General features: G+C 31.9%; 1 protein-coding gene across 1 annotated transcript in view; it reads right to left on the bottom strand.

The window, feature by feature from the left end:
- LOC143080951 (GDP-mannose 4,6 dehydratase-like) overlaps positions 1 to 18,086 on the bottom strand; it is a 28,519-nt gene extending 10,433 nt beyond the window's left edge. The window contains exons 1-7 of the mRNA XM_076257151.1: positions 17,902 to 18,086; positions 15,179 to 15,223; positions 14,552 to 14,639; positions 11,958 to 12,067; positions 11,019 to 11,211; positions 8,586 to 8,690; positions 2,655 to 2,782 (exon numbers count right to left, since the gene is read on the bottom strand). Coding sequence (XP_076113266.1) covers positions 2,655 to 2,782; positions 8,586 to 8,690; positions 11,019 to 11,211; positions 11,958 to 12,067; positions 14,552 to 14,639; positions 15,179 to 15,223; positions 17,902 to 17,961 — 729 coding nt within the window. The 5' untranslated portion in view covers positions 17,962 to 18,086. The remainder of the gene's footprint in view (positions 1 to 2,654; positions 2,783 to 8,585; positions 8,691 to 11,018; positions 11,212 to 11,957; positions 12,068 to 14,551; positions 14,640 to 15,178; positions 15,224 to 17,901) is intronic.
- Between the last annotated feature and the right edge of the window lie 2,047 nt (positions 18,087 to 20,133).

Genomic DNA, 20,133 nt, shown 5'->3' with positions numbered 1-20,133 from the left:
AATAAATGACCATACTTTATGTTCAAAATACTATTTTTCTACAGGTACCTCAAGTAACATTAGTTATTACATGAAGACATTAACAATACACGTTTTATTTGACAATAAACTCTATATGAACTTCAATGAATTATAATACTATAATCTTAGCTGGTATATTTCAAAAGCTGTTGAAAACAGAATAGATAGTGAGTGATATTCTATATAGTGATAACGCCTCCCACATGACAATGAAGTTTTATTATTGTGGAATACTCTTATCTTATTTCATTGGCAGACCATAATAATTGTTTAATAAAATGCATTTTTTCATTTGACTTATAGAATAAAATCATCAAATTTCAAATTTTGTACTGTTTTAATATCTTTCTAAGATGTTATTTTCATGATATAGTTTTGAAATATTTGCAACTGGGCATGGGCATCCAACCCCATTGTGCACCAACCAATAATAAAATAATAAAAAGATAAATAACAGATTTGCCATTTCCAGATATTTCACATAGTTTTTCTTAATTAATTTTCATAAATGTTCATTTTTATTTAAGAAAAAAACTGAAACTAGACAAAACTTTTTTTTTTTAACTTTGGTAAGTAAACCATCACATATCTGTGTAATAATTTGACCTTAGTCTTAAAATTTCATACATACATACTGATGAAAAACAACTTTAGGTATATTCCAACTATCCTAACTAAATTACATCCATTATATATTTCTGCCTTTAAAATTCCAGACATAAAAGGGTAAATATGGAACGAAAACTTCATAATCTTATAATTTCTCATTTTTGTACCAGTTATTAGATTAAACCACCATTCACAATTTAATTCTAAAATTTAAAAATAATCACTCAACATTAGAATTGTTTATTTCAGAATTATTGCACTTCTATCCTCCTAATTTACAAGTTTTGTGTGAGGAAGAAGTAGAATGGGAGAATATTTATATACAAACCTGGAATGTTTACGTTTGAAAACTAATCTCCCCATCCTGGTCTTGGTACATATTTTTGTTAAGATTTGTCTTTTCTCAATATGTTATTTCAAGAAACTAACACTGTTTAGTTAGTAAATGTTCCACTGAAGAAAACTAAGACTGATCCACAACAAAACAATGTTTTTTCTCATAATATAACAAGTTGATTTTTCATTTTGTCAGGAGTAGAGGAGATATGCATTACAATTAAGGCTTGAGACTGACATATGAAAGGGGAAGAAATGACAGAATTTAATCAGATTCAAATTCATCATCAAGGTTTACTGTTACTTCTTTGTTATATAATAACACCCCAAGTAAAGTATCAAATATATCAACACCTCAAGAGCAGTATCAAATACAATATATTCAACACCATAAGTGCAGTATCAAATACATTATATCAAACTTTTTCTATCCACTGCTTTGAGATGCACTGCTCTTGTTTCAATATGATTCTTTGATATCCTTTTCATTATTATTGTGACTTTGATATGTGAAAGCTTATATCAATACAAGATATCTTTTCTGTATACATAGTATACAAATTACAAAGTTCAAAAGTCAGATCTATCATTTCTAGGTATTTTTAAACACGAAGTTATTAAAAATTCAATCCTTTATTTTGTTAAAGCAGCTTGCAAAATCGACCTGTAACAAGAATGAACAAGTGAAACTGCGAGCTACTGCTCACTGATGATACCCCCGCCGCAAGTGGATAATATTAATAGTGTAAAAATATGCAAGTGTTCGGTAAACAGAAAGTTGTCGAGTGATGAATCTGAAAACGCATCACACGGTATAGCTGACTTATAAAAATCCTGAAACCAAATATCAGAAATCCTTGTATTGTAGTTCCTGAGAAAAATGTGACGAAAATTTTTAACTTGGTTATCATGTGTAAAATCATACAAGTGTTCGGTAAACAGGAAGTAGTCGAGTGATGAATCTGAAAACGCATCACACGGTATAGCTGACTTATATAAATCCTGAAACCAAATTTCAGAAATCCTTGTATTGTAGTTCCTGAGAAAAATGTGACGAAAATTTTCAACTTGGCTATCATGTGTAAAATCATACAAGTGTTCGGTAAACAGGAAGTTGTCGAGTGATGAATCTGAAAACGCATCACACGGTATAGCTGACTTATATAAATCCTGAAACCAAATTTCAGAAATCCTTGTATTGTAGTTCCTGAGAAAAATGTGACGAAAATTTTCAACTTGGCTATCATGTGTAAAATCAGACAAGTGTTCGGTAAACAGGAAGTTGTCAAGTGATGAATCTGAAAACGCATCACACGGTATGGCTGACATATATAAATGTTGATACCAAATTACAGAAAGGGTGGATGTGTAGTTCCTGAGAAAAATGTGACGAAAGTTTCATGGGACGGACTGACTGACGGACGGACTGATGGACGGACGGACTGACAGACAGAGGTAAAACAGTATACCCCCCCTTTTTTAAAGCGGGGGTATAATTATAATGATACAAATGTACAGTTAAAAATGAGTTTTCTGCAGCCATTGCAAGACAACAATAAGACATATTTTTTTTTGCAATTCCACAGTAACAAAATTATGGACTAACAGTTCTTTTCCCTTACCTTTTGAACTTTTGTAAACTGATAAATAAAGGTGTAACTAAACACCTGAAGTAAGAAATGACATACCTCTACATAGTCTTTAGCATGACCCCAATCTCTTTTGGCATCTATATTTCCTAGTTCTACTTTTTCTTGTTGTCCAAGCACTATTTTTGCTACAGCTCTAGTAATTTTTCTGGTTACAAATGTTTCACCTGTGATTGAAAGTTAAAGTGGTTGAGAACTGCATTAACATTAAACATTTAAGGTTTTGAGGCATTGCATAAACTACATTGGTGCCGTGACCAGGATTAAAAATAAGACAAATTTCTATAATATACAGTCATAGAGTATAAACTAAAGATGATTCCTGTTAAGTCTAAAAGTATAGTTTATTCAAACAAAGCAAAGAGGTTATGAAAACAATGTCCCTTTGATTTGTAATTGTCATGCATTAAACCAGATTCTTTCTCTTTCATTCTATTATAATACAAAAGCAAATAGGAAATACATTTTGAAATCTATTTTTAGAAAGATATAAAAGATTTATAAATTATTGAATTTAAACAAAACTCTATGTCAAAATATCAAAGTATTGAGGACAATTTACAGCTGTATGGAAAGAACAAGTTTCCTGTACATGTAAAGTTACATTACACATCTGTAGCCAGGGGGTTTCAGGGGTTAGTACGAACTCCACCATGAAAACAAATAAGCACTGTTTAAGTCAATGTTCTGTTTGAATTGTGACTGTTAAAGTTGAGTTCGTGAGTCCAAGTACCCCCCTTTGGTAATTCCTGGCTCAGGGCCTGCATTAGGATACAAATAAGAAGCTATGGCAGGAGACGACTCAAATGTGAGAGAAAGATATGGAGAGAAACAATAGGACCAAGGGAAAAAATTATTTATAGTAAAGTTATTTATTTCCATAGATCTGTCATATAGCCGTGCAGTACAAAACCTTCTAAAGAGGAAAGACAGGTCACATCTTGTATAATTAAAATTCTAGTCTTCAACGTCAAACAAATCTACATCTTTCTTTTTTGAAACTTTTTCTTGTCAGAAATTGGACTTTGCTTTCCTGTCTGTGAAACTGATCAGTAATCTACCATGTTTATATAATGTCAATTTCTTAACAAGTTTAGTGGTCGGAACAGACAAGTCCATTAATGTGTATCACAATACATTTGATTATGTTTGTTTAGAGGCAAAATCTAATAGGAAAACAGATTACACTTGAAGTGACTGGACTATTTCATTGTATCACTTGCATGTTGGCTATTGTACAAAAACAAATCAGAAGGATTTATATCATAGAACAAGAGACACTCTATCAATTAAGAACTTGACAAGCAACCAAAGTCAATTTCACAAAAACATGAAAGAAAAGGAATGGTTTCTTATCCTCGATTATATGTCATGTGATAATTTTAGTAATTGTGATTGGCTACCAGGCTCTGAGGACCTCTTATTGAATTAATAGCTTGTCAAATCATCACCTTATTATTGAGAAACGGATAAGTTTCAAAATCAAAACAAGACAGAAAATCTGGATAAACAATCGTACAATAAAAGTAAAAATAACCCAGGTGGTTACATTCCAGTCCTTACAACGTTTTAATTTGGTGTGAAAATATATACAGCGTTCCTATTCAACGAGGGATATTGTTCCTTTTGTCCTCGCTCCAGTCATTTAATAAAAAACGACAAAAAGAAGTTGACCAAATGGTCATATCATTTAAGAATATAATTTAATATATGAGGATTCCCATCAAAATTGGAGTGTAATTTAGTGAAAATAAAATGGCCATCAGCATGTCATTTAACCTGGCACATGTCAGATTTTTAAAGCATAGCAGGGGCTCAGGTTGCTTACAAACATGTTGACCAGCTTTTACTGCAAAGATTATCAATGCTTTTAATGAAACTTTTACAACAAAAATTTACTTTCTGTAAAACTGACTTGTTAATTTCTAATTAGGTTTTTCAGTACATTTTATTTTGTAATTTAAGGACAAATTTAGTGACTTTTTTATATTTTAAACTGATACAAGCCAATTTCAACGGTTTAAATGTTTTCTTAATAACTTCCAAATAAATCAGTAAATAATTTTCATTTCACTTTTTTTGTACGACCGCAGAGGTTGAACCCTGAACAGTTGGGGCAAGTATGGACACAACATTCAAGCTGGATTCAGCTCTAAATTTGGATTGTGATTAAATAGTTGACACATCATAGGTTTCTGACACATAATGAATGTGGTCTAATGAACTTAAAATATTTTTTTGGCCTTTGAGCAATTCATTATGCTGTTGCTTGTTGCAATACTGTGCAATTGAAAATATTTGCTATTGCACAATACTGTGCAATTGAAGATTTCTTGCTATTGCGCAATACTGTGCAATTGAACATTTCTTGCTATTGCACAATACTGTGCAATTGAAGATTTCTTGCTATTGCTGAATATTGTCCAATTGAAAATTTCTTGCTATTGCACAATACTTAATATAATAATTTTGGATCCTGATTTGGACCAACTTGAAAACTAGGCCCATAATCAAAAATCTAAGTACATGTTTAGATTCAGCATATCAAAGAAGCCCAAGAATTCAATTTTTGTTAAAATCAAACTTAGTTTTATTTTGGACCCTTTGGACTTTAATGTAGACCAATTTGAAAACGGGACCAAAAATTAAGAATCTACATACACAGTTAAATTTGGCATATCAAAGAACACCAATTATTCAATTTTTGATGAAATCAAACAAAGTTTAATTTTGGACCCCGATTTGGACCAACTTGAAAACTGGGCCAATAATAAAAAATCTAAGTACATTTTTATATTCAGCATATCAAAGAACCTCAAGGGTTCAATTTTTGTTAAAATCGAACTAAGTTTAATTTTGGACCCTTTGGACCTTATTATAATTAATGTAGACCAATTTTAAAACGGGACCAAAAATTAAGAATCTACATACACGGTTAGATTGGGCATATCAAGGAACCCCAATTATTCAATTTTTGATGAAATCAAACAGAGTTTAATTTTGGACCCTTTAGGCCCCTTTATTCCTAAACTGTTGGGACCAAAACTTCAAATTAATCCCAACCTTCCTTTTGTGGTAATAAACCTTGTGTTAAAATTTCATAGATTTCTATTCACATTTACTAAAGTTAAAGTGCGAAAACTAAAAGTATTCGGATGACGACGCCGACGACAACGACACCAACATCATACCAATATACGACCAAAAATTTTTCAATTTTTGCCGTCGTATAAAAAAATTGTGAAAAATACTATTTGTCTCTACCATTCAAATAGAAGCATTATTACATTGGGTAGGATAAGAAATCCATTTTAAGGAATAAATCATGAAAAAAACGTTGATGAATTTATAGTCACATGACCAAATTATGTGTATAAGTTGATAGACAATAAACTTTCAGCCAATCAGAAGACATGTAACATCTAAAATAAAATGATATACAATTTGACACCAACTTCAATGTGTTTTGTTGTACTGTTCGGTATAATTAGTTATCTTTGTACAATTACACTCAGTGCTTCAATTAAGCAGTTAAAGGGAAATAACTCAATCCTAAATATATATAGATCATTTAGATGGCATATTCCTAATGGTTAGAAACTGAACTAATTATAGATTATTCGTGATTATCTCAACGAGATTGATTTTCTAGCTTGACCCTAGACAGCGAAAGCGAGGAAGGCAATTGAGTTGAGATGAACAATGATAATCTGTTTATCGCTATTTTACCTATGACGACGTTGTCAATTTCATGTCAATTTCATTAGTAACACCACATGCATGCTTAGTTTCTAGCGATAATTTTCCATCTCAAGCAAGAAGCATGATATGAAAACTATCACAAAAAAAGATCAAAGGAAAAATGCACAAAATAGAGATAATCACAAAACATTAAAGTAGATCAAAGAACTAGGAAAACAGTTGAATGGCAAGTGACTCCTGTTCAATAGAGAATAAATTAGAGCAAATATAGAAGATTTATTTATTATGGCAACAGTGAGTGAACTGAGACAACTCATTAAATGATCTTATCCTTTAAAAAAAGTCAAATTTAGACTGTAAATCTTATGTTGAACTGTTACACCACTGTCCAAGATTAGGAGTTTGGTGCCAGCAAAATAGTTGATCCACATCACATTCTATAGGTGTCTGTCACAAGTCAAGAGCTTGTAGTATAGTGGTTGTCTTTGATTCATGTCTGTCACAAGTGAAGAGCTTGTAGTATAGTGGTTGTCTTTGATTCATGTCTGTCACAAGTGAAGAGCTTGTAGTATAGTGGTTGTCTTCGATTCATGTCTGTCACAAGTGAAGAGCTTGTAGTATAGTGGTTGTCTTTGATTCATGTCTGTCATATTTATTTCTTCTAAATTGTTTTGTTTATATAAAGCCATTAGTTTTTCTCAATTGAAAAGAGCCAATTCAAACACTTGACTTGATTCAAAATAATTAACAAATCAACTTGATGTAAATGATTAGATCATGAGATAAGACACCCTTCAAAAAGTAACATATTCTTAAAATTCACATACATGTACTCTATGTTTTTGTTAGATGTACATGTATTTCTATTTGTGTTTATCTGATGAGTTAAAACCTTTTTCCTCTATTTTTTATAGTTTGTCCTTATGCTGTACTGTACCATCACTGTCCTAGGTTAGGGGAGGGTTGCCCACCAGGATACATGTTTAAGCCCATGACATTCTGTATATGCCTGTCCCAAACGGCAAAGCAAGAACCTTTTCAGTGGCTGACTTGTTACTGTATATCATATTTGTCAATACTTTGTATCTAAATAAGTCCAAAGCGGACTATGCCATATGGGATTTGCTCATTGTTGAAGGCCATACAGTGTTAAATAGTTGATAATTTTTGTGTCATTTGGTCTCTTGTGAAGAGTTGTCTGATTGGCAATCATACCACACCTTTTTTTTTAATACAATAAAAATAAATAAATCCACATTATAAAGATGAATACTTTTTATCTACACCTCTTGCATGCATGTTGTCTTGTAAAACCATTGATCTAAGCATATATTTTCAGTATGAAATGCTTTTTAATCTTTTATGTTAGAAAAAAAGGTTCAATGTGTAATTACAAATAAGTTATATAGTTGTAAAACTGTTCAGTGAAGAAGCCTGTTACACTATATATCTACCATGTGACAGATGGTTAACCAGACAGTAATGAAATTCTATTGATTTATGTGGCTAGAAAATTTAAATTGAATAGGCCATAACAATTAAAATTCCATCAACTTTTTGCATTGTTATAGCGTAACATATTTTTCAGGTTACTAATTGTCAGCAATGAAATAGTCATAAAATAATAAAATATGTTCAAAGGGGAATAAGTCAAGATTATTTTTTTCCCTAAATGTGCAGAAACATTTTTGTGCTTGTGTCTTGAAGTTAGCCGATTTTGTAACCTTATTGATTTGAAGAAGAAATTATCAGCAAAGATGTATAAAACCATACATGTATGATATAAGCAATATTTTGATAAAGGTTTGCTTTTATAAATTATTTGGATGGAGAGTTGTCTCATTGGTACTCATACCACATCTTTCTATATCTATTTTATTTTTTCTGAACATTAAATGTTAAAGTCAAAACTATTCTTTAGAATAGAGGATAATGATTTTCATAAGACATTAATAAAGAGGAGCTTTCAATCACCAAACACGTAAAGCTTTAAAACATGTAGCATTGATGTTTCAGATATTTTCTTTTTTACATTTGACAAACAATAAAGACCACCTCTTATGACCATGTCTTTCATCTGATTTTATGCAGACAGAGAATTTGAATAAAAAAAAAGATTATTGCAATTGGGCAAATAGTTTTAAGCAACGACACAAATATAATAGATGGAAAGTGCATAACCTATGTACAGATGATAAGGACTACCACATCAGACCTTGCAGAAACTAGTTTTTGTCTTAACATATAGATATGAATAATATGTCTCACCTCTCCTTGGACTTTCATGGTTAAATAGGATTCCATTACATGCAAACATATCATAAGCTTCCCTATAGTTTATAACTATCCAGTAGGCATATAACTTGGCCACACCTGTAATTGAACAGATTTACTCATTATTCATATCAAAAAGCTTTTTTTTCTAGTTTAATATACACATGTAAATAAGACTGAGTGAAGCATTATACACTCTTTCACCCAATTAAAACATTGAATTAAAATAGGATAGTTACAACTTTCTTTTTCAAATATTATTGGTACATGTATTATAAAATGAAAGAAACTTGACTTATTTTGAGATACCTCAAAGGCAAATTTTGGACACATAAAGTATCATTTACTTTGGAATGACAAATATCACCATACATAAGAAGATCTCAAATTCTAGATGTTAGATAGAACTTGACCATAGGCAAATCTAGGATTGAATCTAAACATAAGGAAATCTAGGATAGACTAATAATAATAATAATATTTATTCCGGGTGCGGGAATTTCTTGCTACATTGAAAACCTGTTGGTTATCTTTTGCTGTTTGTTTTTTTCTATGGTCAGGTTGTTGTCTCTTTGGCACATTCCCCATTTCCATTCTCAATTTTATTTCTAATATATACAATTACATAATACCACCTTAAAATATATCAATGGTTGTTACATAGGGACTTCTAATGCCTTAACCCAATGATGGATGAAAGCAAACAAAGCTTTTTTCCAATGGGGTCCTTTCAGTCTTGATAATAAAATGAATCATTTTTCAATCAATTTTACAGCAATAATAGTATCCATGATAGACAGCATAACTTATTTATATAACAAGAATGTGTCCCCAGTACACGGATGCCCCATCCGCACTATCATTTTCTATGTTCGGTGGAGCGTGAAAATGGGGTAAAATCTCTAATTTGGCATCAATATTAGAAAGATCATATCATAAGGAACATGTATACTAAGTTTCAAGTTGATTGGACTTCAACTTCATCAAAAACTACCTTGACCAAAATCTTTAACCTGAAGCAGGACAGACAGATGCACAGACCAGAAAACATAATGCTCATAAATGGGGCATAAGAATATTCTAATACAAGAATGTCTCCACAGTACACTGATGCCCCACTCACTCTATCATTTTTCATGTTCAGTGGACCGTGAAATTGAGGTAAAAATCTAATTTGGCATTCAAATTTAGAAAGATCATATCATAGGGAACAAGTGGAATTAGTTTCAAGTCGATTGGACTTCAACTTCATCAAAAACTACCTTGACCAAAAAAAAAACAAACTTTAACCTGAAACTTGCACTATCATTTGCTATGTTCAGTGGACCATGAAAGGAGTAGGTCCGATAAGGACCAATTTTGGCCTCAAATTTCAGGTTCATCTGACAAAAGATTTTGATCACTTTTTAAACACTTTTGTCTATTTCATTTGATTTAATTGGTTTATGTGAAAGATTTTAACTGATTTAGTAATTTAAAACGTTATGATTTATGTTCAAATATGAAAAATCTACCAAATATGCTGATAAATGTCACTTTTCAGATGGTTTTTGTCAAAAATGAAAGTGGCCGCAACCCTGTTCATCCTCAAACTTTATACATGTTATGTATTATCATAAAATAAAACTTACATTTCAATATTAAGGATGAACACAAATGCAGCCACTTTCATTTTACACGAAAACCGTCTAAAATTTAACTAAAATGCTAGAATTGTGAAGATTGCAGTAATTTAGCATGACTTAATGGTGATAGTACCCGATATATGTGCATTGGATTGTCAAAAAAAGCCCATATTTATGTAGCAGAAGCATTATACTGTCCAATAAATAACTAAAAGTTTACATTTTAACAATTTTGTAAAACTGCTATATTTTTGGGCCAAAAAGGGGTCTGTCTTACTGGACCTACTCCTTTGGGTCGAAAATCTAATTTGGCATTAAAATTAGAAAGATCATATCATAGGGAACATGTGTACTAAGTTTCAAGTTGATTGGACTTCAACTTCATCACAAACTACTTTGAACAAAAACTTTAACCTGAAATGGGACGAACGGACTGACGAACAGACGCACAGACAAACACACAGACCAGAAAACATAATGCCCCTCTACTATCGTAGGTGGGGCATAACATTATAAAACCTGAATCTGACAGTGACAGGACTGACCATGAGGAGATCTAGGATTGAATCTGCCAAAAGGATATGTAGAATAGAATCTCACCATAGGTGTTCTAGGATATAATCTCACTATAACCAGATCTAAGATAAATATTTCTATAAGGTGATAAAGGAAAGAATGTGGCCATAGGTAGATCTAAAATCTTGTATATCAAGGAGATTTAGAATAAAAATTCACCATAAAAACTAAAGGAGATCTAGTATAAGATCTTTATATATTAAGGAGATTTAAAATACAATCTTACCATAAGGAGATCTAGGATAGAAAGGTGTAGTTTCTTTCTGTGGTATTTCCTGTACTTTTCCAAACATTTCACTGGTAGATGCTTGGTAAAATTTTACTTTACTTGAGAGATCACAGGTTCTAATGGCATCTAATAATCGTAACGTTCCTACAGCATCTACATTGGCTGTGTATTCAGCTAATTCAAAAGATACCTTAAATAAAAAGAAACATCATATAATCGTAATATTCCTAAAGCATTTACATTGGCTGTGCATTCAGCTAGCTCAAACAATACGTTAGATAGAAGGACAAGAAGGCAAACTGTTATTAAAGTCAATGTCAATGTACATGTATATTAAAAGCCAAACTGAAGTATAAATTTTTATCAACTTGGCAAAGATGATATCGACATATGCTCACATTTCGTCAAAGTTTCCTGTGAATTGCAGATAACAAATATAGTTTACTTATCCTAATGGTATTTGTTGCTTCTCCGCTAAGCACATAACATTAAAGATTAAGAACAAAGACAGGCCAGCTCAGAGTTAGAATAATGTTTCCAGGAAAGGTAACATGTCTTCATGCGGACCAGCACGTAAAAAGTCAGGCTCAGCATGTCGGTCTTGTACATAGAAGGGTAAATAATCATATTACATGATTGATATATGTTTTTGTCCTGAATATGCATGTTTATTTGCCGCTAGACGTTAAGTAGCCATCCATCATCATCATTATAGAATTTAAGATTTCTAGCATCAATTTATGCAAACATGTTGCCAGTTAACTCATTTTGCTATCATAAGAACACCTGATTGTTTCTTTAAAATATTCAAATAACATTCTATTATCTCATTGTCAGTATTGTGCAACTTATACAAAGTTTTTACAACATGAATTTATCAAACAAATGAGCCTCTTTCAAAGCTTATTTGATTCCTTTTACAAATAAAAATCGTACCTTTACATGGCTCTGAGCTCCTAGGTTATAAATCTCATCAGGTTTAATTTGACTTATTATTTTCACTAAACATGTACTATCTGTTAAGTCACCATAATGTAAATGCATGGCTGAAACATAAAATAATAAACATGTCTAACATCTGTTAGCCACAATATTAATATGCATGTAGATGTTAATGTCCTGGTTGTCTCTATGCTATTCACAGCTGTTAAAAGCAATATCAAGTTTTCTAGGTTTACCAAAAATCACACTCATAATCTGCTATTTTCTTTTCGAAGTAACATTTACTTTTCATTAACCAAAGACTTTATTCAAAGTGCTTGTAAGCACTGAAGGGTAAAGATTGCTTTAATTTATCAGTGGAAAGTAAAATTAAACATTGCATTGTATAACATGTATACAGCATTGATTGTAGTTGATTCAACTATAATCATGGACAAAGGAAGATAACTCCAATTCAAAAGATTAATTAAACAATGACATCATTGATATTTTCAGAACAGATATTAGATTCCTGCACCTTGCAGCAAGTTTGTTATAGATGTCAATTCATTAACAAAAAATTTTAACTTCTTTTTCTTTAAGAACAAGTTAATTATTTTTAAAATTGACATCAAATTATTTGTTTTTGAGTGCTCTGTCCATTTTATTTGGTTTACAAAACTAATACAACAAAGATTGTAGTCTGTAACTTAATCAAAAGATACATGAAGATTAAAATATCCTCCATTCACACATGTAAGCATTATAATTTTTTCGCTTATTTTCCCAGCTACAAATACACTACACACAAATGGTAATACATGTATTACAATGAATGATTTTGTCAATGATTTTGATCAAATATTCGAACACTGTGTACACCTGATGAGGCTTCATATATTAAGAAAATTTAAGAAAGTATGATTTGAGCAATTTAAAAAGGTCACAGGCCCTTTCAAATGATTTGTCTGGTTGCACGGTTGGTGCAGGTTTACTTCTAGCCCAACTTGATATTGCTATTAACAGGCAACCAATAAATATTTTACAGCAAGCCTATCGAAGAACTACATATTAACAGGGATCCAGTTTTCTATACAAGTTCTCTCTCTTCTCTGTGGTGTTTAGATCGTCTTACTCTCTATCTTATATACATAAATTTAGAAGAAAAAAATCCAACAAAAGATATATTATGCTGGAAATTAGAAGTTATAAATATCAAAAATAAAAAATTCTACAGAATACCTGCTACATTATTCTACTATTGCAGAAAAAAACCACTGGACATCAGTCCGCATCTAATTAACAGATACACAATGTTATGAAGTGTAATAGTTTTACATGCAAATTGTGAAAATTATACATGATTATACAGTGTAGCCTGCCTACTCTGACACCCCAGTTATTCCAACATCCTGCTTTAACTGACACATTTTCATGGTCCCAAAATATGTCTATCCTTGCAGAAAAAAACTGAGTATTCCAACACCCTACTTAATCTGGCATTTTTTTCTGGTTCCCCAGAAGGCAAGTTACACTGTAGTATTATTTGATGTCTTAGACCATAGCAAATTAATGTTTAGATTCAACCAACTTTGAACTGTTGTATTTAAACAAACATTGTACCCAGAGAAGGCACTTCAAAATTGGGTAACCACTTATAGAGACAAATTTTGAATTTAACTGATATTTTCACTTAAAAAAAAAAACCACTTGACTCCCATCCCTAGTTGAGATTTTAAAGTGTCTTTACTGGGTCCAATGTACATTTGTTCTGTTGTGAACGAGAATCTAAAAACTAATATTACATGGTCATACATGAAAATAAATATGAAAAATGCACGCAATAATAAAACCCTCTGTATTACTTACATCCACCGCCATCTATATATAGAAAATCTAACTTGTTTTTTATAAGATACAATACATGTAAAAGTTTTTATGGCTGTTTTGGTCCTTACTATAGCATGAAAACAGTTGTAAAAGTTGTCAAAATTCACTGAAAAAAACTTGGAAATAATTTCTCTTTTAAAAATAACTTTAAGAAAGCAATGGTTTATTCTGATTCAATCCATAAATAATTTGTTTTTGTAAATAATATTAACCAAGTACAATGTGTATTGCTTGAACTGATTTTGTGTCATGGATGAATTGAATACCTCATATTCTCTGTTTTTGAAGTATATTCTTATGAACACATAATGTCTTTTACAATTTATGAGGAATACAATTACAATCATTCTATTTATTAAGTTTAATGGATTACTTCCCCTTTTCTATGCCAAAAGGCAAGTTCTGTAATTTTTACTTATTTATATCAATTTTATCACATTTCAGTGTTGTTGAGCTTTATACTTGACTTCAGATGGAAAACAATTTGCCTGGACTGTTGATAATAATTATCTAGCTTGAGAAGGCATGAGACTGCACTGTGAACTACTAGTCAGATGCCAAGCCTAGTAAAATGTATCCCTACTAGAAAATATTTGCCAAATTTTGTAAAGACATGCAAGTAAAATGTGCAAATATTGATTTACAAACTATAAGTTGGAAAAGTTTTTTAATGGACTGAGGTGACCTGAGGTGACCTGAGGTATTGTGTTTGTACTTACATCCTTCTTTATGAGATTTAGGATCATCATATAAATGTTCTATCCTGCTTGTATTGAAGGTACTTGATCTTCTGATTATACCATGAACCTAAAATTATAATAAAGTATGTCAGCCTGCAGGCCTCTTAACCCTTAATCAGTTTTGTCTATTGTGTAATTAACACAATTATGACTTCATGGTTGAAGACTGGTTGTAAAGTATGTCACATACATGTATCTCTATGATAGCTACAGTTCCAATTTCTTTTAGCATGTTCAGCCACAATCTTAAACTTATTTTCCTTACATAGCATCATTTATACCAAATAGGACTTATATTCATCTGAATTTTGATTTGTCCCTGGTGGAGCAGGATGCACAAATGAACATATTCATTATCTCTCTGCGACATGATTACATACATGTACATTTTAGGAATTCTTGATATTGTCTTCAAAACATATATGTACATGTATATGTATCATACCCATATCTATCCTTATTTGCTGGTTATTCTGTGGTTTTTGTTCTTCATAATTGTTTTGTTATAAATTGGATAGTTGTTTACTTGGCATCTTGGTTTTTATATGGATCGAGATATGATATACATATAATATGATAATAAAGATATAATTGTTTAATACATACCTCATAACCTTTCTCTATCAAAAACTCTGCTAAGTAAGAACCATCCTGTAAATACGAAATGTTTGTTCTAGTATCAATAAATTTACCAATATTTAAAGTCATAAGAAAAGAGTGACCGGTGAAAAATAATGTTTTTCCAATTCTTGAACCAATGCATACAAACATCATAAACTTAGTCTTATGTGCACAAATTTATCATTTTTTTCGTGTAAATTTCGTATAATCGTCAATTTTTTTTTCAATCGGTCAGTGTTATTGTGAAAATATGGCAGGTAATTAAAGTTCGTGTTTTGAAGCCGAAGTTTAACGATTGTCACCTGTTTGTCAACAATCGACAAAAAAGCATGGAAATTGAGCACGTGTTTAACATGTAAATTCAGATAATAGTTTATTTTAAGGACATCCATGTTTATTGCGATCACCAGATTTTTATGAGATGGGTCACACTGAGGTCACTTTGCATAAGGAAAATATGTCCGGGGAATTGCTTAGCAATTAAAATAAAGTAAACTTCTTCTAAATATGAATAAATTACAGAATTTTCTTCAGAAAAAAGTATATGTACATAAGTTTTATAATGAAAACTATCCATTAAGTTATAAAAACTAGAGGCTCTAAAGAGCCTGTGTCGCTCACCTTGGTCTATGTGAATATTAAACAAAGGAAGTAGATGGATTCATCACAAATTGTGTTTTGGTGATGGTGATGTGTTAGTACGTCTTACTTTACTGAACATTCTTGCTGCTTACAGTTATCTCTATTTTTAATGAACTTGGCCCAGTAGTTTCAGTGGAAAATGTTAGTAAAAATTTACAAATTTTATAAAAATTGTTAAAAATTTACTATAAAGGACAATAACTCCTTAGGGGGTCAATTGACCATTTCAGTCATGTCGACTTATTTATAAATCTTACTTTGCTGTACATTATTGCTGTTTACAGTTTATCTCTATCTATAATAATATTCAAGATAATAACCAAAAACAGCAAAAATTCCCTAAAATTACCAATTCAGGGCAGCAACCCAACAACGGGTTGTCGGATTCACCTGAAAATTTGAGGGCAGATAGATCTTGACCTGATAAACAATTTAACCCCATGTCAGATATGCTCTAAATGCTTTGGTTTTTGAGTTATAAGCCAAAAACTGCATTTTACCCCTATGTTCTATTTTTAGCCATGGTGGCCATCTTGGTTGGTTGGCCAGGTCACCGGACACATTTTTTAAACTAGATACCCCAATGATGACTGCGGCCAAGTTTGGTTTAATTTGGCCCAGTAGTTTCAGAGGAGAAGATTTTTGTAAAAGTTAACGACGACGGACGCAAAGTGATGGGAAAAGCTCACTTGGCCCTTCGGGCCAGGTGAGCTAAAAACATATGCATAATTTTTTTTAATTTGAGGTTTCTTATGACTTTAACTAAATGTATTTGCTGCAAAATTTCAGAACTGAATAAATGGTGAATGTGTCCATGGGATATGTAGGACACCACTTTTTTGCATACAATATCATAAAGGGACATAACTCAAGAATGGTAAAAGTGACACTACCCATGGCCAACTTCGTACTTGATCTGAGTTGTGTGCGTACAATAACACATTTGGTGAGGGCAAACTTAAGTTAGAGAACGGAAAACAAATATTCAGCCTTTTTTTTCATTTTAAAAGGGTCATAACTCTAGAACAGTGAATGTGACGCAACCAAAATTAATACTTTTTTTAAAATTTTTATATTTTTGAGAAAGGGTCAAAGTGAATATTTCGTCAAAATTAAATGATAATTAAACGAGCCAAATCAATTCTAGGCAAGATGTTCGGTACTACAATGTACCTTCATAATTTTAATTTGTTTTATTTTACTAAATAGTTCAACTGTCATGACTGTTTATGCAACAAAATCTGAATGCAATTCATACCCGCCAACTGTCACTATTTGCGGGGAATTTCCCCCATGGAGGCTCCCAAGTGGAAATTTTGTCCAATATTTTAAAGAAAACAATTAATTTAACAATGGCTATGAGCTTGTTAAAGCACGAAGAAACCAAAAAACCACATTAAAATATATTTGAAGGCCAGAAGGCCCCCTTGAAGGTTTTGTAGGACTATAAGAACCATCTTTCATGTAAAACCCCCATAGGTATTTTGAAAAGTTGGCAGGTATGATGCATTAAAAATTAAAAAAAAGATAATCATGATGAAGAAGCTTGAATAAGTCTGAACTTAGAATTGCAGGTAAGAAAACAATTTATTGGGTAGAAAAAAAGTTATTGAAATTTGAATAAATCAAATCTTATGTTTTCATATTCAGGTCCACAAACAGATCTGAGCATAACCCATATAATTTCACAGAACCCTAATTACACCCACTTAAAAATCTTAGTACCTGCACATAATAAGCTGGGGGAGGGTTATAGATTTACTAGTCCATGATTTATTGAATAGTGAATATTTGAATAAAAATAAAATTCCTGAAATCCAACTGAAAGTTATTGAAAAATCTCATCCCTCATTAATATAATGGTATAAGAAAGCTAACGCCCTAAAGAGTATAAAATATTCATCATTAAGGTCCGAGTTCGGGTTCGTAGACTCCTAACACTTTTGGCTACACCTGTACTAAAACAACCTAAAGCCAAAAGTTTACGGCGTGGGTTTTAACAGTGATGCCTTTTTTTGGTTAATCTGCCGAAATGTTACATTAAAATGTTTAAATTAACTCATTACCTGTCCAGTTATACCAGTAATCAAAGCAACTTTCCTACGGGTAGTTCCATTCGTGGCCATTTTGACGTGTAACGTGTTCAAGAGAAAAAAAACTTGACTTTGATCACGTGATGGTTTTGTTGTTGTAGTTGTTGTAGTTATGTATGCTAACTCCACTGTGTGGAGAACTTTAGCTTGTACTGAATAAATACGTATCTCACTGGCGATACAATGTATACTCGATGTTTAAAATGTTATTTAATTCCGGACATCCTTGGAGTTATCCTACTTATAAAAATAAGAAGATGTTGTCCATAAAGCTTAAATGATTACAGCATCCTTTCAGTGTTAGACGGACAACAATTTTTAACACAAAAATAAAATAACCACTGATTTTAGGGACTGGTTATTTGTAACCCAACAAAGGTTAGAGAAAAATAAAGGGGGGATGACAATTTTTGGGCATAAAGAGGTGTTCAATCTTTCAATAATTCAGATTAATTAGTAATTTAGGGGGGAGGTTATTAACAAATGTTGGTCAACCACCCCACCTCTTCCCCATACAATAAACTGCGTTCTTATGATGTACACTGTTATATACCACTGTCCCAGGTTAGGGGAGGGTTGGGACCCCGCTAACAAGTTTAACCCCGCCACACTATTTATGTATGTGCCTGTCGGCTAGAGATGCTCTCTTTGACTTTGTTTGCCAAAGAATTACGAATTTTTCTATACTTGATAATCAGCATAAATTTATTTATTTATTAAACTGTGAAGACAATCAGGTCCTTAATGCTGTTGGTAAATTTATTAAAGTGAATATGAGTTAGTAATTGTATTGTAAAATTGAGAATGGAAATGGGGAATGTGTCAAAGAGACAACAACCCGACCAAATAAAAAACAACAGCAGAGGGTCACCAACAGGTCTTCAATGTAGCGAGAAATTCCCGCACCCGGAGGCGTCCTTCAGCTGGCCCCTAAACAAATATATACTAGTCCAGTGATAATGAACGCCATACTAATTTCCAAATTGTACACAAGAAACTAAAATTAAAATAATACAAGACTAACAAAGGCCAGAGGCTCCTGACTTGGGACAGGCGCAAAAATGCGGCGGGGTTAAACATGTTTGTGAGATCTCAACCCTCCCCCTATACCTCTAACCAATGTAGTAAAGTAAACGCATAACAATACGCACATTAAAATTCAGTTCAAGAGAAATCCGAGTCTGATGTCAGAAGATGTAACCAAAGAAAATAAACAAAATGACAATAATACATAAATAACAACAGACTACTAGCAGTTAACTGACATGCCAGCTCCAGACTTCAATTAAACTGACTGAAAGATTATGATTTCATCATATGAACAGCAGGCACAATCCGTCCCGTTAGGGGTTTAGTATCATACCATCATAACATATATGAGAAGAACATAACCCGTGTCATGCCAACAACTGTTTTTAGAATAAATGTGTTTAGTTCCGATGCAAAGACCTTATCAGTGACTCAATATTAACGCCAAAATATGCAATCTTTAATGACTTGACAACAGTATCGTAATTATATCCCTTCTTAATAAGTCTATTCAAAGGTTTTGTAAGTTTCTGAGGTGAATACTGACACCTTTGTGCTTTATAAAGAATATTACCATAAAAAATTGGATGTGAAATACCTGAACGTATTAGAAGTCTGCATGTTGAGCTATATTTACGAATGATGTCTTTATACCGATGATAAAATTTAGTAAATGTTTTGACTAGTTTGTGATATCGAAAACCCTGGTGTAATAATTTTTCAGTAATACATAAATTTCTCTCGTTAAAATCTAAAACATTGTTACATACACGATCGAATCGTACAAGTTGAGATATATAAACGCCATAAGATGGTGACAAGGGAACGTCACCATCTAAAAACGGATAATTAACGATAGGAAATGAAAAATCATCCCTTTTATCATAAATTTTAGTATTCAGCTTTCCATTAGTGATATAGATATCAAGATCGAGAAAAAGGCAGTGGTCATTGTTAGTATTAGCTCTATTTAAAGTAAGTTCAACAGGATAAATTTCATTAATATACATACTGAAGTCGTCATTATTGAGAGCCAAAATGTCATCCAAATATCTAAAAGTATTATTAAATTTGTTTATCAGATGTTGTTTCGATGGGTCTTTGTTTATTTTTGTCATAAATTGTAACTCATAACAATACAAAAACAGGTCCGCAATAAGTGGTGCACAGTTAGTC

The sequence above is a fragment of the Mytilus galloprovincialis genome, chromosome 6 (genome assembly GCF_965363235.1).
Source record: "Mytilus galloprovincialis chromosome 6, xbMytGall1.hap1.1, whole genome shotgun sequence".
NCBI classification, from domain to species: domain Eukaryota; kingdom Metazoa; phylum Mollusca; class Bivalvia; order Mytilida; family Mytilidae; genus Mytilus; species Mytilus galloprovincialis.
The sequence above is the reverse complement of the archived record's forward strand: the minus strand, read 5'-3'. Positions and strand labels throughout refer to the sequence as shown.